Genomic DNA, 26,124 nt, shown 5'->3' with positions numbered 1-26,124 from the left:
GGAACAAAGTTAATTTTCTTCCTAGCAGCTGGTATAGTGCTGTGTTTTGGATTCAGGATGAGAATAATGTTGATAACACACTGATATTTTACTTGTTGCAGAGCGGTGTTTATATCAAGTCGAGGACTTTTCAGCTTCTCATGCTGCCCTGCCAGTGGAGGCTGGGAGTGCACAAGAAGCTGGGAGGGGATGCAGCCAGGGCAGCCGACCCCAGCTGGCCAAAGGGCTATGCCATACCGTGTGATGTCATGTTCAGTATACAAATGGGGCGGGGGGGGAGTTATCTGGGGGCCCTGTGGCTCAGGAATTGGCTGGGCATCCATCAGCAGGTGGTGAGCAATTATATTGTACATCATTTGTTTTGTATATTATATTATTATTATTATTATTTTCCCTTCCTTTTCTGTCCTGTTAAACTGTCTTTATCTCAACCCATGAGTTTTACTTTGGTTTTTTCCTAATTCTCACCCCCATCTCACTGGCAGGGGGAGTGTGAGCAAGCAGCTGTGTGGTGCTCAATTGCTGGCTGGGGGTTAAACCACAACATACTGGACTGCACTTTTAACAATTACTAAACAGCTGGATGATTTCATGGCCATAGTTCAGCAACAACTGACCATTCTACTTATCAAAAAAACCAAACCCCAGACATAACATACATGCCAATAGCCATTAAGTTATCAGAGAATCAGAGACAACAGGGACATGCATGATAGATCTTGCCTGCAAGCAGCGGCTGCAGAGCAGATTATCAGTTCCTATCAACTCTCTAAAGAGAGGAAATCACCCAGGTTGTCAGGAAAACATCCTACTTGTATGCTGCTGCCGTTGATCACAGTTCTAAATCTAGCCCAGTACCAAGAGTGAGATTATCTCTAGCTACCTAAGACACCATTTTTCTTTTTCTCATTATTGAAACAGAAGCAGCTGTGAACACAAGATTGCACTAGATGTGTGAGATTTCTCACAGAGGCTGGTTCAGAAGCACAAATGTACTTCTAGTAGAGATAATACCTAAATGGGTGTAAATATGGGGCTCACACATTCCTTCTTTGATTTCCCTTTGATCACCTCACACAATGGAAAATACAAATAGCAAAAGTAGAAGCTCCATATAACACCTAAAAATTATTTCTTCTTAAAATTAGTAGAAATTCTTTTAGATAAAACCAAGGTATTTAATAAATTGGAATTATGAAGGCATACAAGCGTGAACACTGTATGAGGGCAGTACTACATACCAGACTTACAGTTCGGCCTATCATTTACAAAACTGTGATGATGCAGTTAGTTTAAAAAAAAAAAAAAAAAAAGATAGAAGTCAGCCTCATTCCCCAACCCTATCCTCCAGAATTAAAGGAATGAAAAAAACAAACAAAAAAATGGACTTAAAAGGAGAAGTTCCTCAGTAATTACATGTACTAATGGCAAAAGAAGTTGTGATTATCTGCCAGGATCCTGGCAGACACTGAGAAAACTAGTTTCAGAGAATAAGGAAAATATATAAACCAAGTTAATGAACACTGCGCAAATGAAAGTTTTGTTCAGGAATCTAATCTTCAACAGATGTAAAACTTGGCCCTTCCTGTTTCAAGACTTTTTGTAAACAAAGGTTCATTTAGCACCATTATTTTATAACAAACAACCAGCTCTTAATGCAGTTAGATGGCCATAAAGGGTAAACTCGCCATCACCTGCCAGATCTGTTCTCTTTAGTGCACTTTGCCTGAAGGCTTAATTACCTTTTGGCTCAAAAGATCTTTCTTTAGCTTTTCCAACTCCTCTTGCTGGCTTTGATACTTCAGTTGCAGCTCAGAGACTAGTTTGTTGCCATTACCAGAATACCACTCAGTTGGAGAAGAGTCACTGCTGTTCCGGTTCTTGCTTGATCCAATCATGTCTTTTAACGGGCGCCTTGTTTTGTGTGGAATGCGGCCAAAATCAAATGGAAAAGCTGAACTAGTCAGTCCTGCATAAAACAATTTCTTCTAGTTCAGTTCACTTAGTAAAAAGGCATTTCAAAGCATTCAGATTTCCTTTTAAAAATATGCTCATTAAAATCAGACTTTCAGCAGCATTTAAACAGCCCAATACAATAGTGTTAAGCATGCCTCATTTTCCAAGTCGCTTCCTTTGGTGGGAAAAGTATATAGCTCAAAGTCTTCTTCCCTCCCAGATAAAAGATTTAGCTCATAAATTAATACTTGTGAAATAAGACATGAAAAGAACTTTACAATTCATTACAGAAAATAAAAGGTAACCCTAACGATGGCAAAGTAAACTTTGCTTCAAGTAATTAACAGCTCAGAAGTGATCAGAGCAAAAACATCACTGATATCACAACATACTGTTCTTTTAAGAGGCATTTAGTGTAAAGTTTCACCTCCATTTATATAACCATGGGAGTATTCTTAGAAAAAAGGATGTTTTCTAACAGATTAAATCACTTGAATATCAGTTAAAGCGCTCTTAAGGAGCTGTAAAAATGTCTTCACAAGGTTATTCCAGACACTGGTCAAATGTGAGAACCAGTTACAACGCACAGATGAGCTATCACTGCATATTCATCCCTACTTTTTTCCCCATTTCAGAAGCAAGCCAATATAACATGTATATACATAATTTAGAGTCTAAAGGCAATTCTGCTTCAATGGGCAACACTTAACTGAGTAATCAAAAGCCTCAACATTTTCCTTCATCCTGTAACTTTGCAACTCAAGTGACAAAACCAGAGATGGTAACATGTTCAGGGAATCTGAAACAGTAGATAACAAGGCTTGGTACTTATTCTATTGTATCTGAATGGCAGGTAACTCCAAAGACATCATAAGGAATTAAGTTTTTTTAAAAAGAATTTGAGAGGTCTGGATGTGGTTTGTGAAGAAAAGATAAGCTTCTGCTTATTTCCTGGAGGTAGACATAACACAGTACACTATACTAAAGAAGGTAAGGCATATGCTCCCCTTCCTTCCTCTCACTTCTACCTTTACTTCCTTCTGCCAGGTGTTTCCTCTTTTCTTCCAGTGCCATTGAGTCCTCCAAGTCTTTTGGGGTTGGGTCCAGCAATTCCCACTCTTCGGTGGTATAAAATATGCTCTTGCGGTTTTCGTTATTTCCTTTTCTCAGAGAGGACATTGAGTTTCTGTGAAAAAGACGGCACGAAAAGTGACAAAGATTTCTCCATTTTGTATTCTTTTTACGAAGGGATTTTCAAGACAACCACTACCGTTGAAACAGTGCCAACACAGACAAAATCAATATGAAATAAAAGCTCAAACAAAGCATATCCTACTAAATAGCACCTGCTATCAACAGTGCTATGTTTCAAGAACAGAAGAATTATTTCACTTTAACAGGTTATTAATATCTAGGAGAGCACTATGGCCTTTTGCATCATCCTCTGTTTTATCCTTGTTTTGGCAGCGGGGAAAAAAACAAAACAAAATTAAGATTTAGAAGCAGCATCTCTTTATTGATCAGCTCTTGTAGTTTAGAATTTTAGAGTAACTGCCAAGCATTAAACAGCACAGCATGCAGTCAAAATGCATGTTATAGTTTCATATTCTGGATTAACATCAAACTTGGGATCATCCAATAGACCTGCTGTAGCTGAATCGCAGATGATGGACTCCTTAGCAGTTTCTTTTTCCTAAGGTGGAACCTTGTCAATTACCTGCAAGAACATTTCAGAGGCAACCTCTACATTCCAGCCAGATAATTCTATAGAAGAACAATAGCAGGATGAGATTACTCCACCCAGCTTCCCCCACAACCATCATGCAATCAGAAATGTTTAAGTCAACACTTATGTCCACAGGCATTAGTGTGCTCAGTATTCTAAAGTCTTTGTTCATCTAAAGAAGGAAATTCTACATCAATCCATATGAATCAGTTTAATATTTTAGGTATAAAGTTGGAAATACATTTAGTATCTCAGCATTTTCTACACAGTCTGTGTAAGATAGAAGACCCACAAAGATGCTTTCACTCAACCACATTCTCTCTTCTTACTCTCCAAACCTTAAGCAGAAAGTAACCCAAATTACACCTTCAAGATCATTTGATGATTCAACCCAGTCTTTCAGCTTCACAACAGATTTAACATCTGTTAAACGATAAGTAATCAAGTACAATTGAACTGATAAATAATCAAGTACAATTAAAAAATAATCCCAAAGGTCTTTAATAAAACTATTTCAACAACCAATTCACAAATTTGACAAAGATTGAATTATACTATACATTTAATCTTCTTCCAGAAAGAATCACAATTTCTGTTGGGGGCAAAAAGCCTCATTTTATTGTTCAGACCTTTCATTCAAATTAAATAGATCAAATTGGGTGACGATTGACATCCTCAGGCACCCAAAATTAGTGCCACCTGGCATCTCTACAGCTATTCTGAGTAGCAGCTGATGTCTTACCATACAACCCACCTGTTCAACTCTTAGTCAACTTCAGTATTTAAAACCTGTCTGAACACCACCTTTTAAAGCTTGAAAAAAATCACAAGGAACAAGAAGTCAAATGACTTCTAGAAAAGCTTCTTCAAAAACTGCTATTAGGCCCATGAATAATCATAGCTGATGCTGGATTTTGTAAAACTTTTCCATAGAATTGTTAAGGCCACTGATGTAGCACTGCTTCATTGCTGTCTATTAGATTAAAAAGTAATTGAATTTTAAAAGTAGTATTTATTTTCCTAAGCACGGTATGACAAGTACAAATGGACAAAATATGTAGGACCTGATCATATGATCTAATGATTCTGTATTTTTAAATATTTTGGGTTTAAGTCTTACTTTATGACTATATAACTTGAGGTTACTATAATTCAGTATGTTTCCAAGTCTATTCTGCATAAAGAAGAGATACAAACAGCTGACAGCATACAGATGAAAAAAAATTCAGGCCTAAATGTCTATATATGCCAATTAGTACTTTAACACAGATTTTAAAAAGTAAAGCATGTTTTAACTTTAGTTATTGTAAACATACACGTAGCTTAACTCCAAGACCTCACTTTTTTCCAATTATTTCACCACTGCTACCTAGGATGCAAATACAGTTATTATAGCAATAGCTTCTATGTCAAACACATCATAAATATGTCCAGACGGAAGGATAAGTCTTTGATTAAGACAGTGTGCTGGGTTTGTGTGTGTGACAGGAATTTCTGGTAGTGGGGGAGGGGGCTACAGCGATGGCCCCTGTGAGAAGCTTCTCAAAGTTCCCCTAGCTCCAAGTCAGACCCACCTCTGGGTAAGGCTGAGCCAATTAGTGATGGTGGCTGTGCCTCTGTGATAATATATTTAAGAAGGGGAATCTGGGAGGGGGAGCTGGAGTTGGGAGGAGGAGTTGTGAAGGAGACACCTCTGCAAACACTGAGGTCAGTGGAAGGGGTTGGGGGGGGGGGGGTGCCAGAGCAGAGACCCCCCTCAGCCCATGGTGAGAGGGCCGGCTGTGCCCTGCGCCCATGGAGGTCACCGGGGGAGCAGATGCCAACCTGCAGCCCGTGGAGGACCCCACACCGGAGCAGGGGCTGCGCCCAGAGAAGGCTGAGACGCTGTGGGAAGCCCCCGCTGTTGTAGTTTGGTGCTGGGAGGGCTGAAACATGTGGGAGGGACCCACACTGGAGCAGTTTGGGAAGAGCTGCAGCCTGTGGGAAGGACGCACGTTGGAGAAGTTCATGGAGGACTGTCTGCCCTGGGAGGGACACCACGCTGGAGCAAGGGAAGAGTGTGAGGAGTCCTCCCCCTGAGGAGCAAGGAGCAGCGGGACTGATCACAACCCCCATTCCCTGCCCCCTGCACCTCTAGGGTGGAGGAGGTAGAGAAATCGGGAGCAAAGCTGAGCCCAGGAAGAAGGGAGGGGTGGGGGGAAGGTGTTTTTAAGATCTGGTAATGCTCCTCACTGTCCTACTCTGTTAAGTGTTGTTGTTAGTGTTTGAATTAAACTGATGATGTTCTTCCCCTAACAAGTCTGTCTTTTGCCCCTGACCATAATAGGTGAATCACCCCTCTCTGTCCTTATTTCTATTCTGGAGTCTTTTGTTGTATTTTCTCCTTCCCATTCCTGAGGGGGGAAGAGGTGAACAAGCAGCTGGGTGGTGATCAGTTGCCCTCTGGGCTCAAACCACAAGAGACATCTAATAGGTTCTTAACAAATAACGTGCTCCCAGCAATGCAGAGAAAACTCTCTGAAGTTTTAGAAACATCTTGATCCATCCTCTAAGATTTGGGTTAAAACTAGTCACAATCCAGTAAGATAACAGATAGTGCGCATATATTCCAAAAGTGATCAGATCTCAGCCTTGCTCCAAATTGCATAGAATTGTTGGAGAACAGAGGAAAACAATCAACTACAACAGCACTGCTATTTGCATACGTTTACGATAATAAAGTTTCTACCACTTTAGTGGGGCTTTTTTTGCCACCAGCTTTTATAGTCACACTACTATGTCATTTTAACTTTCCAAGATTAATAATTAGTATCACTGTTACAAAAATATTAACAGTCTTGCCCTGGTTCCACTCAAGAGGTCCAATACAACTAACCAGACCTTCTTGTGATACACACTCAAAGAATGCTGTTCAGCCCAGTAAAAAGAGATTGCTTGTCAATCAAGAAGGGATAAATGAGATTGCACATGTTAAAATACAAAACTTACATGACCACTTAATGCTTTTTCACAGGGGTTCCATTCAAAATGGTTTGATCATGAGTGGAAGCTGGGTAATGAGACAGGCTGTCATCTGAAGGACCCTTGCACCATTACTGAATGGTTTTGCGTATTAATTGAGCATCATTCATTGCAGGATTGAATGAGCAAAAGATACGGGGAGTGGAAGCACGTAATAATGATCATCTTTCATATTTAAGCAAAGTAAGTACAAATTAAGATTATGGATGCCTTACCCCTCTCTGGAGCAGTTGAGGATAGATATTAGAAGGAAAATCCACTCGTCCCTAACAAAACCTATCCTGAAGAAAATTCACCTTTCTTGTGAAAACTGCTATAGACTCAAGTCTCAGAGCAAATTTATCTTACTAGATACAGGAACTTAAGTGCTCATGGCCTGCTACCTCAAAACAGGCAGGAGTAATGCTAGCCCATAGCTTTTACAACATGTTACTGCAAGGCCTGTGATATAAGGAAATGATCACCTGCTTTGCAACTTATTTACTTATAGCAACTTATAATGATTTCTGAATATTGCTTAATAATCCTGCTTGCCCTGACTGTTCTGTGGAAGCTTACCAAAGGCTACTGCTACTGTGTTCATCAAAACAAAGCAGTTTTCTGTGGAAACTTACCAAGAATTACTATGTTCGGCACAAATGTTCCTTGTCCTTGGAAAGCAGATGTGTTGTAGCAAGTTTATAGATAGATAGCCTATATGGGCAGTAGAAATTAATAGACTGGTGCTTTTAGATAAGATAGAGGTGGTAAACCAGTGGGAACCACTCTTGTTATTCAAGAAATTGGCTAAGAGAATCTGTGCATGCTCTGAGGAAAAGTACAAGGTGAGAAAGACTGTAAGCCTTCCTCCAAAAGGCCCCTGAAGATGACCACCAGGCGGCAATGCACAGGCGCAAAGATAACAAACTGCTGACACCAGCCCTTCGAACTAACCCAGCCTTACTTATGCATATGGATATTTGTGTTATGTAATCCAATTAATATGTATATCCACACTCTATAAGTTTTTGGTAAAATGTGCTGTTGGAGTGCAAGCTTTGTGTAGAAATCCCCTTGCACCCCGGCGCCGGAGTAAACATACCTGCTTTATAACTCTGATTGTAGAGTCTGTTTTCCACAAGTCACCTGTGCTACTGCGAATAAACTTGTCAGAGGTTCTAGCATATTACCACGCAGCTAAAAACTTCTGACAAGGTTGTCAGACTTATCCCAGTGATAGAATACATGGCCAGAGATATACACAACTGTACACATCACGCTTCAGATTTTAGCTGCTGGGCTCAGTAAATCCTCTGCAAAATGACTTTTCAAAAGCTCAGAAGAGGATGTTTGAGCATAACAAGCAATCCTGACAAAGACACCATTTCCCACTGGTATCAGCTTGCAGGGGGGAATACCTGCTTTAAAATTTAGAGCACATGGGGGCACTAGAGCACTCCATATAAAAAACCCACAGAATAAAAAAAATAATGCTTGTAGATACAATAAATGTTATTTTCCCAGGAATGTTTTCAGACAGATGAACCACTGCAGCTGCGTATCTCCAGAAAGAGTGGATTGGGTAAGAGTGGCATTCAGCCTGAAAGAGCTTCAGTGTGCAATCTTCTTACATGTTTATTCCCAGAGGTCTACAAGGAGTCCAAGCCATCAGGATCACAGCTATATAGAGAAGGGCCAACTCTTGAATACTGTGCTACACTATCTGCTGGGACGCTGCCACTAGAAACATTTCCCTCCAACCAGAAGTGTTTCCTAACCCACAACTTCACTGTTGCCTTTCTGCTCAAAGAATAATTAACACACACCAGCCAGGCAACACTGAGCAGCCTACCCTGACACTGCCCTTCTACCTAGACTTTCTCAAAGCCTATCATCTGCAATTCAGAAAAAAAAAGTTTTAAAAAGCCAGAAACACTCATTTCAAGTATACAGGAATTCACCTAACAGAAATTGCTTCATGTTATTTTCCTTCTATTATGACCAAATTTAAGTTCTACCAAAGTGGCTACACAAACCCAAGCCATACAAGACCACCAGTTTAAACGGGACATGTAGTAACAGGATTTACATCTTTCTTAATCCAGCCATAAGCCACCTTTTATAGAACTTAAATGATGGTCTTCACAGTAGTCAAAAAAATCCGAGAACAAACAACAACAAAAAAAAAACCCACCCTAAACCAACAACACTTTGTAACCTCTCAGATCTCTGTGCTTAACAGAAAAACTTCAAAACTAATCTGTTTAACTCAACACTGCTGATGAAAACGAACATTTTACTCACAGCTCAAGAGGGATGTGGTCTAGTTAACCAAAGTTATAGCTCTGCTTTGTGAACTGCTCTGCAATAGTACTAACATCCTTTGAGTAAAGCAGAAGATCCATCTATGTGGGCGGAGCAAAATGTAAAAACATTTAGAAAGAAACCCTAACACAAGAGCTGAAAACCAGTAAGCCTGCTTTCCTTAAAGCAATTAATACAGAGTAAACTCATTAAGAGTGAGGGGATAAGATGTGGTTTTGCTGTTGCTCAGAAGGGGTCTGCCACATTTTTGCTCAGGAATTCAAATTACATCAATTTTAAATTTGTGCCATGTGCTTAATTTTTTTAAGAAGAAAATGAAGAACAATGATTATGTCTTGATTTTCAACACTAAAAATACTTCATTAGCACTAAGTACTATGACTACTACAATGCTGGCAATTAGCAGCTCCATTACACAATGAAGGACAAAAAACAGTACTAGCTGAGAATACAACTCCCGGCTCCCTGTTTGGGTTGAGAGAGCAAAGCCATCACTGCAAGTGCTTTACCGCACTTGAGTCTCCCTTTCAGGTATCAGTAATGCTACACAATGATGTTCAGCTATGCCATCCAAACAACTAAGTAGAATAAAGAAACAGTTTACTTGAGGATATACAGTCCAATGTACCGATCCATCCCATCACCCCCAGTTCTTCTAAAAAGCTCTGCCTATCACATACACACATCTTTCAGTAGGAAATAGTCTCTGACAGCAGCTGTCAATCTCATGATAGCGCTTTCTCCCATGTTACCAACTTACTTGATTTCAGTACTCCATTGTTTAAGTGAGAAATTGATGGCACTTGGTTGGACTGGTGCAGGTTGGGAAGCTGCCTGTTCCCCCACCAGGTCTGTAGGAGAGGTCTCCACAGCTAGAATATTTCGAGCTCTCTCTGCTGAAGCATTTTGACTTAGGATACTCAAATCTATGTTAAAAAAAAAAAAAAAAGAGAGAAAAAGAAAAATAGGCAAAACTTTCAGTAAGTAAAAGAATAGTGGCTATATAAAGTCATATACTACTAAGCCTGCTAGTAATGTAGTTAGGGTTTTATTTTAAATTGCAACCTAACTTTATGAAACGCTCTGTTCAAACGAACTTTAAAAATAGCAAAGTGTTTTCCTCAGCGAGCTCTCACTGCAGCCACACACTTCTGATAATGTTTCGTAAGCACCAAACATTATGTTATCTCACAAGTGATTTACAATCTCAGCCAAAATTGATTAATCTATCTTAAGCAGCTATAAAGCCATAAAAATTAGGGTGGATTAATTATATTAAGCCACAAACCCCCCCTGTAAAACAAGCTCAGGTCTATCAGAACTTCTAAGTCAGGAACAGTGTCACAACAATACTGACACACAGCTTTCAGGGTGTGCTTCAGCCTAAAAGTTACTCACCCTAGAAGTGACACTGTTGCCGAAAGTCAATGAGCTTTACAGACTTGAGCCAGCTCTACGCAAATCCAGCCTGGGCATTCCCAGAGCCAAGACTATAAACATGGGCACTGCAGGCACAGCAGAGACCTACTGGATCAGCAAGGATTTACTAGCTCTGGTTAAGCCGAAGGCAGCTATACCTACATTCATCCAGCCAAACTCTCTTGTGCACTTCAACAAATCAACAGATCAGGCACAGAGCCATGCAGACATGCAGCTCAGGCCCAGCACTGCACACATGCCAGCAAACTCATGCAGGCTCCGAATGGCTCCACAGGAACCAGCCAAGAACTCATGCTGGCCCTGAGCCAGAACTAATGAAGTCCAGAGGATCCAAGCTGATCCAGCAAGCTAGCCAGGTCTCCAACACGTACTGTAGGATCTGTAGTATACATGTTACCTCAGTGTTTCCATTATCCTGGATAGCTTGCTTTCTCCCTCACCCCTCCTCCAGCAGGCAGAGGGAATAGGAAATGCAGAATATGGAATATACTATGAATAGCAAAAGCATAAAGTGGTTTATGGCCTTCTACAAACTGTCTGAACAGCCAAATTAAAAACAAGCTCAAATGTAATTTTCAGGCTCTTTTCCTTATCATTCACAAAGTACTGAAGTAGATTAAAAAGTTTTGAGAACAGTCTCGGATTTGATTCAACAGTTATATCAGAAAGTAACACACTGGCCAGGCTTCTGACTTAAATGATTCTCTGCAGGAAGGGAAACCCCTGGAAAATCTCAATACCCTGTTTTATCCCTGGTGAGCCTTTCAGTCTTTGTTCTAACAATTACTTGGCACTAGCAGCAAGACCATCTTTAAGCAAGCTGTACCCTCCAATTACTCAGCAGATGGTTCCTTTTATTTAGCCCATATCAAAGATTAGAAGTAGAAAGACATTTTGTGGTAAAAAATACCAAATATAAAAGATCATTGTCACTACAAATCTCAAACCCTTGAAAAACGTTACCTGAACCATAAGTATATGGTGTCATCTTTCAAATACAGGTACAAATTACGCTGCTTTGACCTATTTTATGAACAGTGCTGATAGAAAATTCTTTGGTGCCTTATTGACCAAACTAAATTCCAAATTCTTTTGGACTTTGGCTGTTTGAGCTGAACAAAATTCAGCTAAGATAAATGAAACTAACATTTGATCATATTCACTGTGTAAAAAAGGGGAAGATAATACAATAGGTTTCAACTAAAAAAAACCAACCACCCCACCCCAAAAAAAACCCACACCAAAACTTATGGGCACTCAAAACTAACATTCTGCTTTCATACTTACAGCTTGTTTCATCTTCTACCTGTATGATTTAACAAGACTATAAAATCTCTTTGTAGTATGGCCCAAGTAAATAAATTGCTCAAGAGCTGAATTTCTAATAAGTGCGTTTCCTCTAACAGACATGCTAATAAGTCTGGCTGAATCTTCTGACCTCCTGAGGTTGCTCATTGTACATGATCCCCTGCTTACACCAGCCAGCTGGTTCATTAGAGGTATGAACTACATGGCAGCTAGAGCACAACAACGTAATGTGGTTGCTAATGCAGTCACCACAGAAAAAAAAAAATCTTGGTTTTAAGCTTATTTCAAAACACAACAATCTTATAAAACACATACCATTTTTTATTAATGCAAATTATGAGTTGAGGAATAGCACTACTGAGAACTGAAATTATAAAAACTACATTAGCATTCAATCATTTCTGAGAAAAAAAAAACATATCCGATAAAGAAGAAATCATTTATTTGACTTCCATGGTAGTAAGGCAGCTCCATGACAAATCCTACAGAAACATTTTTGTAACATTAGCCTTCCCACTGCCCACTCTGAAAAATATTTTAAAGTATTTTTCACTACCTTGACTATTCTTAAAAACTTGTAAAGCCTGATCCATAAAGCATTACCTTAGCTTCACCAATGTTCCAGTTAGTCCAGAAAACAGGCAAGACTACAGTGAGCAATTTTGTTTCTGGACTGAAGACAGACTACTTCCCCATTGAAAACATTAGTGATAGCATCTGTACTCAAGTCCAGATGCTACCACTCAAGTCCAGATGCTAGTACTCAAGTACTAGCAAAACAAAACAATTTCTATGTTCAAGTATAAAGTACATCATCAAATGCACATTCACTTTTTTTAAAAAAAAAAAAACACAAAACAAAAAAAACCCCACCACAAGACACATATCTCAGTCATCAACATGGAATCAGAGCCTTAAAGAGTCCTGCAACTCTATAGGAAACTTTTGGAGTACTTGTTTAAAAAGAAGAAACAATCACCAATCATTCAGGCTCTTTGCACTTTCCCAGAAGAAATCCCTACTTAAAACACTTCAGTTGATGATAATGTCATCACTGTGACCTGTCCTCAAAAATTAGATACTCTAGATGCAGTTTCAAATTATAAATAATACAGTTTAACTGCAGGCTGTCCTGAAGGGGATGGATCTACTCAGCCCATACATTTTATCTTGACATTCCTTGCACTGGATTGAATAATAATTTCTTTTAAAAAAATTAGAAAAAAAAAAAAAATCACACAAATTGGTTTGGCTTGCTGATCCAGAAAACCTCCAACAATTTACACAAAGGAAAATATCAGATCAGTGATCTAAAGTGACTGTGTTACAACCGCTAGATCTGATGCAAACCAGGGGTGAGGGAACAGTACCCACACAGACTGCAGTGACAGCAGGTTAATTTCACATTGTGCCTAAGCTCTGAGGGAAGCAGAGATCTGGGGCCAAGTTACTATTATAGTTGATCTGATCCAACAGCCTGCTGACAGAAGAGGGCAGTCCTGCCTACTCCTTTAGTCTGCCTTCTTGTATTTAGCCCCTATGCCTTGTTCCCTCCCTTCCATCAGCTCTGGAAGTCACCTGATTCCACAGTAAATATATTCCACTCATTAATTTAGCAGGAAAAAAAAAAAGAAAACCTTTCCTTTTTGGCTAACTTTTGAACTCAACCAACTCAGCACAGGGTCAAACACACACCACAAAAAAGGGAGACTACATAGTGGAGAGTTGAGAGGCTGAAGGTAGAAAGGCCAAGGTTTACAAAAGCAAAAGCCTTCTACCCTTTCCGACACCTGCAAGCTGTTAGATCTTTGCACACCAATACATATGTTCTTGCACCGTAAGTTTGACAAGCTGCTATCCAGACTGTCTGCTGCCAGAAAGGTGGTCTCAAACCATCCCTCTTTGCATTCCCAACAATTCTCTTGGGTTAATCCTGGCACTCATCTGTCCCTACAGTGAACCACTTCAGGAAGCTACCCTGGCCAAAAACTAACCTGGAGAGAAAGATGTTTCCTGCTAGTTGCACTCCCTGCACTAGCATAAGGAAGGATGAGACCAGTACCAGGGCTAGATCAAGGGAGAGAGCTGGGCATTTAAGTAGTGACTAGCTGTTAAGATTGGTGTAGCTGAAACATCAAGCTGAGCCCCTACAAAAACATGTACTCTCAAGCCAGCTGTGGCTGAGCAAGCAGCCAGACTGCTCTCAAATGAAAGCAGTAAACTGGGTTAGAGGACAATACTGCAGCATGGGATCTGAACTGGGGGAAGGGAGAGAAGGGTGGGGAAGAAGACAGCTTAATATTTCTGGTTTTACAGTATGAGCAAATTGAAATCAACAAAATATAAAATCTGTTGATGAAACATGTCTGACCTCAATACTCTGTTTAAACCCAAGAGAGCTTTACTAACATGTCTAACTTGGCGCAGAACAGGATTTCACTCAGTCTTATTAATGGATAACAGAAATCATCAAGGAATCCATTTCTGTAATAATTCAGGAATACAACAATTCCGAAGTGCCTGAGCAATGTAGTCAAAAATGCAGAATAACTTTGTATATTACGCTGATACATTTTTATAATTCTGACCCTAGTCTAAAATTACATTTTGCTTGGCTGAAGGTATTAAGGAGACTGAATTTCAGTTACACAGTATCAGTGTAAACTGTCTTCCAGTTTTAAAAGGCAGGAAAAATATTATCCCAGTCACATGGATCCACCATAACATACTTTTTCAGGAGCAAAGTATGTTCATTCAGAATGTAAAATATACATGTTCCCATTAAAAACTGGAGTTTACATCTCTGGATACTTAACACACTAAGCTTTTAAGGTACTGCAACCACTAAAAGACACCTAACCTAAATTGTACTTTGCCACTTAATGAAACCTAGTCACAGGACTACTCCATTTTGCTTAATTTCTAAAAATCTGCTTTTAAAAGAAATCAACAGGCTTTGTAAGAAATACAAAAATCACACATAAAATTACATTTAAGTAATTTTAGCATCATCAACATACGCAAAGTTTACATAGAATTACTTGATAACGACATGTGACAAAAAACTTCCTAAAACTGTTCTCTATCCTAGTGCTATGCCTTGTACTGATTAACTGACACTGAATAAACCCAGTGTTTTTACTCAAATATTCAACCTACCAGGGTTGTCTTTGGCAACAAGACCTTTGGAAAAGTCACTTGGTGTGGGGGAAGTTCGGCTGTCCCTTTTCGCAGCGTCAAGGTTGTTACAATATTCCCATCTCTTCTGTTGAAGTTCCTGAAGCCAGTATGTCATATCCTGACGAGTTGCAGCCTACAACACAAAGAACCAGAGCACTCATGAGATCACTGCGTGTCTTTGGTATATGAATACAGTAATTTCAAGTGCAATAAAAAACCCCAACACAGGTAATTAGCAGATCAGCAAGGTATCACCGCCCAAAACCAATATGATTTAAAAGAAATAACCATCAACGCAGTAGGTACACCTTGTGCACACATACACATCCCTGACCTCCATGCCAAATCCATTTTCCATTAGAAGTAGTCAGATGCTTTCTTTTTTCTCCAGTTTTACACTCAAACATTAGAAAATGCAGGAGCAGCATCTTATATTTTACACAGAAAGTGTTGTTTAAATATATAACTACAAATCTGCATTATTAAAAAAAGGTCCCACACACACTCAGGAAGATTCTCATTTTCTCTTTTTTAACTCACTTTGTCACCAGCAGAATCCACAAATTAGTAATGTATTGTAATGTTTCCTACTTTAAAGACTAAGACTAAGTCTAAGTTGATGATCCCATGGCTTAACTAACTTCTACAGAAAGGTCATATTTAAACAAAAAAAACCCCAACATGAATATTTATCTACAAGCCTACAGTCATTAACATGAACAGGTATGCAAGAATTCAAACACATGTTTAAGCTTCAGTAAGAATCACAGCTATAAGAATCATTTCAAAGTGTGTCAAATGACAATCTACAAGTATGAACAAGAGACTAAGTGACCGTAACTGACACTGCAGGTGCTCACTTGGAAAAGTCATTTTTATTCCAACATACATCCTCAGCCACCAGTCTAGAACAAGCACCTGACACTAGTAACATGGTGTGTTCAGGACCAAAAAGTTAACACTTGTGAAGAGACACTCACCTAAGTCCTTTGGCTTGTAAGCAGAGTGCTTACCTTATAGCCAGTCTTTCTCCTACCTTCACCCAAAATGCTTGGTGGCATTATCAATGAAAAACCCTCATTACTTGCACAAATTACTGTGTTTACTTTTAAACATAATTTCAAATAGCTTCCTGTTCTGTTTATCACAACTGAAGAGGGTACCTATGAAGGACACCAGTGCAAAACAACAAAGAGCAACAAAGTAGTACAGCAACTGCTGCATAGAGCACATAAATGGCACAGATTTGTCTTCATTTTTTTTATGAGAACACTTTGTCTAATCAAACTGAAGATCCATTTACCATCATATCCTGACCCTGAGAGCAGCTAATTTCAAGACAGCATAAGCAATACAGCAAACAAAAACTGATGCTTCCCCAGGGTGCTCCCTCTGGCTCAGCAATCTGCCATCTTAGTGTTTAGCAATCACAGAGATAGATTTTTATTTTATGATTTGGCTTTCTGTACCCGTATGAGCTTTAACATCCACAACATCACACGGCAAATGGCTCCAAAGCACTGTGCAAAGAAGTTCATCAGAAAACAGACAGCTATTCCTGCAGCTGCTGCTCCAGTTCCCCTCTACATCATACACATGATTACACCTAAGATACATAAATCAAGTAAATATTCATAAATCAAATCAAGTAGTGAAATAAACCAAATAGTGATACAAGAGGACACTGCAGGTTCACTTTGTTGGTAAGCAAGATATGTAAGCAAGATATTTCTAATCTGAAATGGAAATTAGTTTCATATTTATTCTTGCTTGCTCACAGGGAACTGGAGGAAAACACTTCCCTCAAAGAAGACAAGGAAAAAGAGTAGTTAAGAAGTGTCTATGAGGTTTCTCAGAAAGGGTCAGAGAACTGGACACCGGGAAGCATCAATCCGCACAGCCATCACTGGCAGGTCTGGAACGACCACAGCAGCAGGTTTTAAGTCTACAGACTCCAGTCACTTTTTGCAAAGAGTAAACATCTCCCCTTCTATTTCTAGCACAAAAGTATTTCCTTTGGAGTTTTATCCAGTGGCAAGTCTTCATTTCTGGTGAATTTGAGAGCCTATATTCCCTTTCATTAGACTTGCACACAGGCCTTGTAAAGCAATGTTTTACTGTGCTCCAGTAGAAAACCACCAAGAATTCAGAGCTTCCACTAGCACAGGATGTAGTACTTCAGTGGTTCTCTTTGCTACCACAACACAGCTCATGAGGCAATTCACCTGGAGTCAATCTAAGGTATACCTACAATTAACTTCTGCCCATGACTAGTTCAACTTAATGAGCCTTTTTCACAATCTGTCCCATTATCCTCTCCCCAACAGCCTTTAGAAAAACATTAACTGATTTTATTGGAGTTGCTTCTTCTTGTGGCTTTCAAATTCCCAACTGGACTTGTTCTCTGCTGTGCAGCACATCGGCATCCTCAGTTTACGAGTGATGTCATTGTTACACGTTGGGTCAGCTAGCAGTTATGGTCCTTCACTGTAAAACAGGATAGTAAAGCACTACAAGTTCTTCACTCCCCCATTTTAAGTAACTTTCTAAAGAACTACTCCGTACCCTGCTGCTGCACCCTGACTGTTACTTTGTCTTCCTTCTTTCACATACATGGTATTCCTTCTCTTAGGGAGTTTTCTACTCCCATTGAACAGTTTTTGCTGAGTCTATGAGAGTATCTTAATTGTTTACTTTACAAGTAGAAGAGTATCCTGAGAATCTCTGTTAAGATTTTGTTTAAACAAAATTAGTCTTTGAAGCTTGTTGTTTGAAATGGACTTTTTTTTCTTTAAACCACACTTAGAATATTTTAAGTCTCTCTCTCCCCCTACTCTTAAACAAAAGAAATTTTCAAACATTTTTTTAATTCACTTTACCTGTCAAGAGAAAGGAACAATTCCACGCTTGCCCCATTTCTTATGACTTCTCTGAGTATTTGGCTACTGCCCGCCACGAGAGACAAAACATTTAATGAGGTGCAGGATTGATCGTATCTCACAAAAAACCCTTATATGTATTGAACTATTGTATGGCTCTGCAGTAAGAACGAGCCTTAGCTAATCACATTTTAATGGAAACATTTCTACGAGAAGAAAAACTACCACAAATGTAATCTGAATCAGTGCAAGATAAGGAATTACTATTGCACATTTACAGGCAACAGTAGCAACAAAAGACACTGTAAGAGAGGAGACATACAGTCCCATGTATTTTTCCACATAAATGATGGAAAATTATTATCATTTACTTAAAACCATTCCCTTATATTCTCCCAGTGAGGATGCTGCAGGAACTGCCTCCTTGCAATGCATACATGACACAAACAGAAAAATTATTTGGGGAAAACAACTACCCAGTGGCATCCTCTACCTGGACCCACTGGTGGAACATATATGCCAATATTCAACACTTTCAGGAAGAGTCCAAAGAAATTCAACAAGCAGACATGCTATTTTGAGGAAACTCATAAAATCTTTCTTAGGATTTACTAATCCTGCTACGCTCAAACAGCAAATTTGGAGTCAGGTGGCTTTTTTTTGGAGGGTAGCCCAATTTTTAATTAAAGCATTGCAACCACTAATCAGCAAAGTTTAAAAAAAAAAAAGTATCAGCTCAGAAATCACCTTTACTGCTCATCTACTTTCTAAGCTGAGTTAGGTCCTAATGGTGTTGGGTCCTAAGGCAATACTATTTAAGCTCGAGCACCCCATTATTAATTACTGCCACATCCTTAAAGATTATTAACAAATTAGAGTAAAAGCTCCTACATAACCCTGATTTCAGCAAGTTTGGTGTCCAATACTTTCAAGGATCTGGGCTCCAAAACCTGCAGTGTCTGGAATGCTTACTAGTTGGCCAATAACCCAGAAATTTTTCTTCTTTAAGAAGTCTGTGTAATTTCTGTTCCCCTCCCCTTTCAATTCACTGTTCACAAAGAAGTTATCCACACGTAAGGGACTAGACACACACTCGATCATCACTGGCCAGTGTTTCTTTGTTTCAAAAGCAAGTGAACTGTGCTATTATCCAAACAAGAGACTGCTTTAAAAATAGATGAGAACTGACCCCTTTGTCCATTTATATATATCCATAATACTAATTCTTTTCTCCATTACTGACAGAACTCACTGTGCAAACACAGGCAAATATTCACTTGACTATGTTACCAGCATTCTGTGTTACAGCAAGTATTTGTAGGATCAGGTCCTTTCCCTGAAAATATTCTCAACATCATCTATTCATAATTCATAAAGAACACAATTTTCTCTGCTTGTTTACCTAAAGTGATGGTACCTGTTATATTTTAAATGGAAAAAGCTTTTTACACACACTTAGCTTCTTCTAACATACTTTAACTGTTGGAAATATACAGAAAAGCTGCAATCATGCAAGTGTCAGGTTGGTTATCTACATTTCTAAACTATGGACAATTTGCCTAATTTGCCATAAATGCTAAAGTATATTTTTCCTGAAGTTGTCATCAAACTAAGGAACAAACCCCAAGTATCATACAGTCCTCAGCTCCCATTAAATGACAAAGAATGAGTAATCCAGATGATGAAGTCATTACATTTATAAAAAAATGAGGCATTATGAAGAAATAATGCATTCCTCAACAGCACCATCGTTTCAATCTGGAATTCCAGCTGCATATTTCTTATCGCTCTTCTCAACTTATAATACCGAATGGGACAGACCAGATCATGAGATCTGGAAATTTTGAACAAGCAGCAAATGGAGGAAAACAAGGCATGTGAGTTAGAGGGTGAAGGCTACATTTGACTTGACTTTATTCCTCGTGCTCTGTGTGTAATGTTTTCTTGATAGATTAAATCACATTTGTTTTCAACAGGGTCTGGATTGGTCAGCATGAAGGTTTTTTGGGGTTGTTTTTTTTAATTTAACATCTTGAGTTCATTCTTAATTCCATGTCTACTTAATTTAGCTGGAAGATGTTTTTAAAGGCCTTAAAGAACTATCATGTTGGTTAGAAGAAAATTAATTCCAGCTGCAAAGGCCTTATCCCTTGGTGAATCACACAGCCACAAAAGGCCAGCTGGTCCTGCAATATCTCTCAAAATTTTCACTAATTCCTTATTTATTATATAAACACCTATAATGTAATAGCATTTTTATGGACAATCCCTTGGGCACTTTAGAGCATCATAACAATATGAGAAGTAGAAGATACAAAGGGTTTTTTTCTACTAATTAGACCCTGACTTCCTTAACTGGCACCTTTTCTCAATCTCTGTAAGGGAAACATGAAGAGAGCTCCAATCTATGCAGGTTCTTTCCTAGAGATTACAGGAAAAAATGAATACAAAAAGTATGGGCAAAGCAGTAACATCACAGACTAAAAGATACCAAGTGTTGAGTATGATTTGTGTCTTCATAACTGCAGAAGACACCCGAGGCTGCTACCTGAGCACTGTTTGACAGACTAGTTACTTATTACACAGGTGGTATATACTATTTCCCGCTATAATCCTAACAAGAAACTACAAGTTTCTCAACAAAGGCCCTCCTATTCAAAAAGAATCCTCAAAATAAAGCGTGCATTATGTACTTTGCTGGTGATTTTCACATAAAAATCACTAGATACTGAGTAAAAAACCAAACAAAACCCCTCAAACTATCAAAAAAAAAAAAATCAAAGCTTACACCAAGTCTGTGGTTTTAACTTCTGTAACATAAACACTCAGGCTATAAAGGCAGATTCATAGGAAAGCAATAAAAACTTTGGTTATGGTTATACGAAGAAAAAGGTAGTTTTAACACGACTATGCAAAAATGCTTGATTACACTGCTTTTCCTTAACCAAATATAGTTAAAATTATGTTAGTTTTCTAGTTAATTACTTTGCTTACTCTTTACTACATTATATTTATCAAAACAGAATACTGAAAAGCTTTACACAATCATGTTCTACAACCTCAGTGGAGATTTGAGCAATGGTGTTAAATGCTGTTACATAAGTGTATAAGAAAGATCTTTTCCAATATTCCATAGGAAGTTCTGCTGGTTTACTTTAACAACTTTATGGATTGTACTCTAATATTAAGGATCTTTCTCAAAAAGAGCACAGTTCATGTGAAAACTCACACTGAATGCACAAGAACATTCCTTGTGGGAAATACATGTCTTAACAGCAATCAAAAATAATGGACTCAGGACAATTTATTTCTTTATTGAGTGGAAATGGTTTCCTTGTTTGTTTGGGTTTTTTTCCCAGGCATGACAATAAAGGAAAGATATGTAAACCAATCCTAACATTCACCTCTCGCCCTATGAAAGTCTGAGTCCTTGCAAAGACAATGTGATAAGCAGCCTCTGCTACTATCCGGAGACAATTCTTCCTCCTCCTCTTCCTTCCTCCCAAAGCAGTCTAGATGAAGACTTCTGCCACACATCATCTTTTCACAATAAACGCCCCGAAAGCGAAAACTAACCATTCCCTCTCAACTTCCAAAACCACAACCCGCCCGATTTCCTTGGAAATCTTCTTCCTACCCAGCCTTTTCCACAGAACCCGCTCAACCAAGCCAGCTACCCATCCTGCTCCCACAGGATCGGGCTCACAGAAGCGTTTTCTTCCCCTTCAGAAGAACACTTTAAAAACAAAATCACAAAGAAAAAAAAAGAAGAAACTAACACAAGGGCTAGCCTGACATTGCCGACCTACCCTGCGTTTGCGAAATATTACTTCTCTTCTTCCGAAGAAGATACACAAAACGCAGCGGAGGGCAGTCCCGCTTCGGAGGCGCGGCCAGGGCTGGTCCGGCCGCGCGCCCGAGCCTGAGGGGGAGCGGCTGCCGCCCGCCTGCCCCGGCGCTGAGGGGACGGGGCCGGGTCCCGCCCGCCCCCGGGCCTACCTTGAGCACGGTGACGGCGCCGCTGGGGCTGTGCACCTCGAAGGCGGCGGCCTCGTCCCCCGTGGCGGCGGCGCCGGCCTCGGGCTGGTGGTAGCTGAAGCAGGCGGAGGCGATGTCGAGGTGCCCGAGGGGCAGCGCCTCCTGCGGCCCCTTGAAGTAGTAGAGGTAGCAGCGGCGGGGGTCGAAGACGAACCAGCGGCTGCGGAAGCCGCGCAGGGGGCCCTTGCCCGACAGCTTCTGCAGATACCCGCACAGCTTGGGGGCGCCGGGGCCGGGCTGCTCCCCCGCCGGGCCGCCGCCGGGCCCCGCCGGGCCCTCCTCCCCCTCCGAGCCCGCCGCCGGCATCGCCGCGCCTCGCCCCGCCGCGGACGCAGCCTCGCCCGCCGCGCAGGGAGCGGGAGCGGGCCCGGCCCGCGCCGCGCCGCCTCACGGGACTTGTAGTGCGGCCGCCGCCCGGCCCGGCCCGGCCCGGCCCGCCGCCGCTGCCCGCGTCCCCGCCCCGCCCGCCGCAAGACCGAAGGCCCGGGGCCGCCCCGCCCCGGCTGCCGAGCACGGCCCCGCGCCTGCCGGGGCAGCGGGACGGAGCCCGCCGTGGGGCTTCGGCCGCCGCACGGCCCTTTGGCAGGAAATCGGCCCGACATGGGCCGCTGCTGACGTGGAGAGCCGCCCACCGCCGTGCCCGCGGGGCACCGGCCCTCGCTGTACTGCTGCCGGCCTCCGAGAGTTCTGTGACCACATTAAAAACTATATTCCAAATCGTGGGCTAGCCCATGATCAGATTAAAACCCTGCGCTTGTTGGGAACCGTATTACTCACTGGTACTCTCCCATTCCGAACCTTTGCCTCACGGGACGTCGCAGCAGTAACTGAGGGAGTCCGGGGGCCACACGTCTTCACCCCTCTCTGCAATGTTCGATCTTACTTGCCGAACCCTTGCTGCTCTGCCTGCTGATGGGCATTTAAAAATCACTCCCAAATTTTACTATTTACAGGAAAACTTATGGAACATGCAGGCAGCTGTAGTTTACAGGATTTAGACTTGTGAAGGGCTGCAGGCCAAATTATTTATATTTTTATGCTTCAGTGAAATGTCTAGCACGTTTTGGACTCTAGGGACCTTCTAGTGTTAATAATAAAGAATTTCTATAACAGAAACTTCTGCACTGTGAAGAGCTCAAGCTGCCACAGGGAGGTATATGTAATTTCACATAATCTTTCCTTGTGTTTGGAACACAGTATATGCCTATTTCCATCAAACGTGCCTAATGCTCTGGGTACAAATAAACAGTCTGATGTGCCATAATCGTCCAAAAATGGGAGGAGACAATTCCCTGTTTAATGACATTCAGCTTTTAATTCTTAACCTTAAATACAGCACAAAGGGTTTGCTGTCAAAACAGTTGTTGCAGTGGTTGGAGCTAATGTTTGCAGTGGTGGTTTTATTAGGATTACGCTATTTATAGGATTTTATTAGGAGTATCTAGGTTCATCTGACTGAATTCTGACAGTTCAAGTTATCCAGAAATCCTAAATTCCCCAGAGCTTACTCTGTCCTAATTTTTAAATGCCTTAATTTCTCAATAAAAAGTAACTGTCTCATCTGCCAGACACTTTTTTCATTCTATGCTGAAGTATGTAAAGCTTATAAAGCACCTGAATATTCAGTGGGGTTGTCCACAGGTTCCACTTTGATGTTGACATAATGGATTGCAGAATTCTTCGAGTCCTTCCCTCCGGATGTCACCTACTGATAAGAAATGTGTCAAGTGAGGAAATAGCCAGTGGTCTGTTAGCAGAGAAACTTGAGTAATTTGTTATAGAAACTGAGGCGTGGAAGTTATCTCCCCAGTCAACTCACATGACATGAACTGTGATCCACTGAAAGATTAAACGTTGCAAAATAAGGCTAGACTTTTTTTTTCTTGGGTTTTTTTTCAGACTAGAATGACTGATTCTGCTCTGTCAAAAGTTGTTTTGTTAGTAAATGTGGAAAGTAAGAAGGGTTGATCCTGCTTGAACAACAGATTTCTTCCATATATACTGCTAAATATCTTCTTCCCAAAATACAAAGTATTCTTGGTCTTCTGGTAGCATCTTTCTTGGCAAGTGTCATTTGTCAGAACAGGAGTTTCACCGGGGAAAACACTGATTCTGTTTAGAAGCTGCCTTCCTTATCTCAGTCATTTAGACAAGTTTAAGTGTCCCAGCAGTTAACCCCTGATCTGTTACATTATCTCATCAATTTAGTGAAGCATGGCCTTGTTCTTTGTGTGCTGGGCACTCATGACTCTTACAGGCTATCAATTATTAGATCTTGCAGCAAATCACAGAATCAATTCCTAAATCCTCAAAACTTTTGCTGTCAGTACTTCTCTTTTTAAATTTTCTGTTCAGCTTCCTTACAAGACTCAAAGCAGGAGAATCCCCTAATTTCACAGTTGATTTATGTAAACAGAAAGTTCCCCTTCTTGGAAAATAAGTTCCTTATTTTGTGTATGCCCTTTTTTTCACAGATGTGGACTGGTATGTAACAGCTGTGGTGAGCAAGGCCAAGTGCCAGGTCCTGCACTTGGGCCACAACAACCCCCTGCATGGCTACAGCCTTGGGGAGGTACGGCTGGAGCTGTCTGGAAGAAAAGGATCTGGGGGTTCTAATTGACAAGCAGCTGACCATGAGCCAGCAGTGTGCCCGGGTGGCCAAGAAAGCCAACGGCATCCTGGCTTGTATTAGAAATAGTGTGACCAGCAGAAGTAGGGAGGTGATAGTCCCCCTGTGCTCTGCACTGGTGAGGCCACACCTGGAGTGTTGTGTCCAGTTTTGGGCACCTCAATACAAGAGAGATCTCGAGGTGCTGGAGCGAGTGCAGAGGAGGGCAACGAAGCTGGTGAAGGGCCTGGAGAATAAATCCTGTGAGAAGCGATTGAAGGAGCTGGGACTGTTTAGTGTGAGGAGGAGAAGGCTGAGGGGAGACCTCATCACTCTCTACAACTGCCTGAAAGGACATTGTAGAGAGGTCAGTGCTGGTCTCTTCTCACATGGAATTAGTGACAGGACAAGAGGGAATGGCTTTAAACTGCAACAGGGGAGGTTCAGAGTGGACATTAGGAAAAAAATTTTCACAGAAAGAGTGGTCAGACAGTGGAAAAGGCTGCCCAGGGAGGGGGTGGAGTCCCCATCCCTGGATGTGTTTAAGGGTCATTTAGATGAGATGTCGGGGGATATGGTGTAGGGGACAACTTTGTAGAGTAGGGCTGATGGTTGGACTCGATGATCCCAAGGGTCTTTTCCAACCTGAAAGATTCTGTGAAAACAATGCTTTTCCCTTTACCTGCTTCTTCCTTTCATGTTTTCATGTCCAGAATGCACAGATGATATAGGTGACATTCTATTGCTAACAAATGTCTAGAAAACAAATATAAACAGCATCTCACAAGATAAGATTTCCCTCCTGTCCAGAGGCAAGGGCCAACGAAGCTTTTGTGTGCATGTAACTCCTAACCATAGTGCAACAGTCAGGTAAATTTTACATAGAGTGAAACAGTGGTTATACTCCCAAAAGAACCACAAAGCTTGTCAAACATTAAAGTATTTGAATTTCCCTGTTTTCTGGTGTGTTTTGCTCTCAAAAAATAATTATTTGAGTAACAGCACTTCTGACTGAATATAAAAAATAAAACTGCATTTATTCTGAGAAATGAGAGACTGGTCTAACTCACTACGATTGTAATGGTTGTATCTTACAATGAATATAAGCATTCACAGTTCTTGAATAAGTTCACGTTTCATTCTAAAAAAAAAGTAAATATGCAAGAAAGAGAGGCTATCATTAGATATGGAGGCAGAGAGAGTACAGTTGGTGTATATGCCAGGCTCATGCTGTCATGTTTACAGAAGTGCAGGAAACACCGATGAATTACAAGCAGCACATCTGTACCATGCTTTTGGTTAAAGTGAGATCACAGCTCCAAAATTAGAATGGCTGAGAGGGTACACTGCTTCCTTTCACAAAACAGAAAGCAAAAATTACTTTGGCTCTTGTCTGGTATCTTTAGAGATACAAGGATTTAGAGATGAAACCCAGAGTTTTTCAGAGCTCACACTAAACATCTACTGGTTTTTGTTTTCCAGAACAACGAAACTACAGACAACTGCCTCCCTCAAACCCCCTCCCACACAGTGCCAGTCCAAACCTGCATGCTGAGATACAGGCTAAACGGTTACTTTTATTGCATTTTAACAAATATTTTGCAGGTTCATCTTGCAGAATGTTATCCGTGACTGTCACTGCCAATATAAGTAACTGTCACTCT

The 26,124-nt window shown here is 40.7% G+C and overlaps 1 protein-coding gene across 8 annotated transcripts in view; it reads right to left on the bottom strand.

Moving 5' to 3' along the window:
* TBC1D2B (TBC1 domain family member 2B) overlaps positions 1-22,187 on the bottom strand; it is a 40,680-nt gene extending 18,493 nt beyond the window's left edge. For all 8 annotated transcript variants that reach the window (XR_012624899.1, XR_012624900.1, XR_012624901.1 and 5 more), the window contains exons 1-5: positions 21,814-22,187; positions 14,915-15,068; positions 9,768-9,933; positions 2,985-3,142; positions 1,743-1,969 (exon numbers count right to left, since the gene is read on the bottom strand). Coding sequence is in view for 4 of the 8 variants with exons in the window: in XM_074837729.1 (XP_074693830.1) it covers positions 1,743-1,969; positions 2,985-3,142; positions 9,768-9,933; positions 14,915-15,068; positions 21,814-22,158 (1,050 nt within the window). In the remaining 4 variants the exon portion in view is untranslated. The remainder of the gene's footprint in view (positions 1-1,742; positions 1,970-2,984; positions 3,143-9,767; positions 9,934-14,914; positions 15,069-21,813) is intronic.
* Positions 22,188-26,124: the final 3,937 nt, after the last annotated feature.

The sequence above is a fragment of the Strix aluco genome, chromosome 12 (genome assembly GCF_031877795.1).
Source record: "Strix aluco isolate bStrAlu1 chromosome 12, bStrAlu1.hap1, whole genome shotgun sequence".
Lineage (NCBI taxonomy): Eukaryota > Metazoa > Chordata > Aves > Strigiformes > Strigidae > Strix > Strix aluco.
Note: the sequence above shows the minus strand (reverse complement) of the source record. Positions and strands in the feature narration are given on the sequence as shown.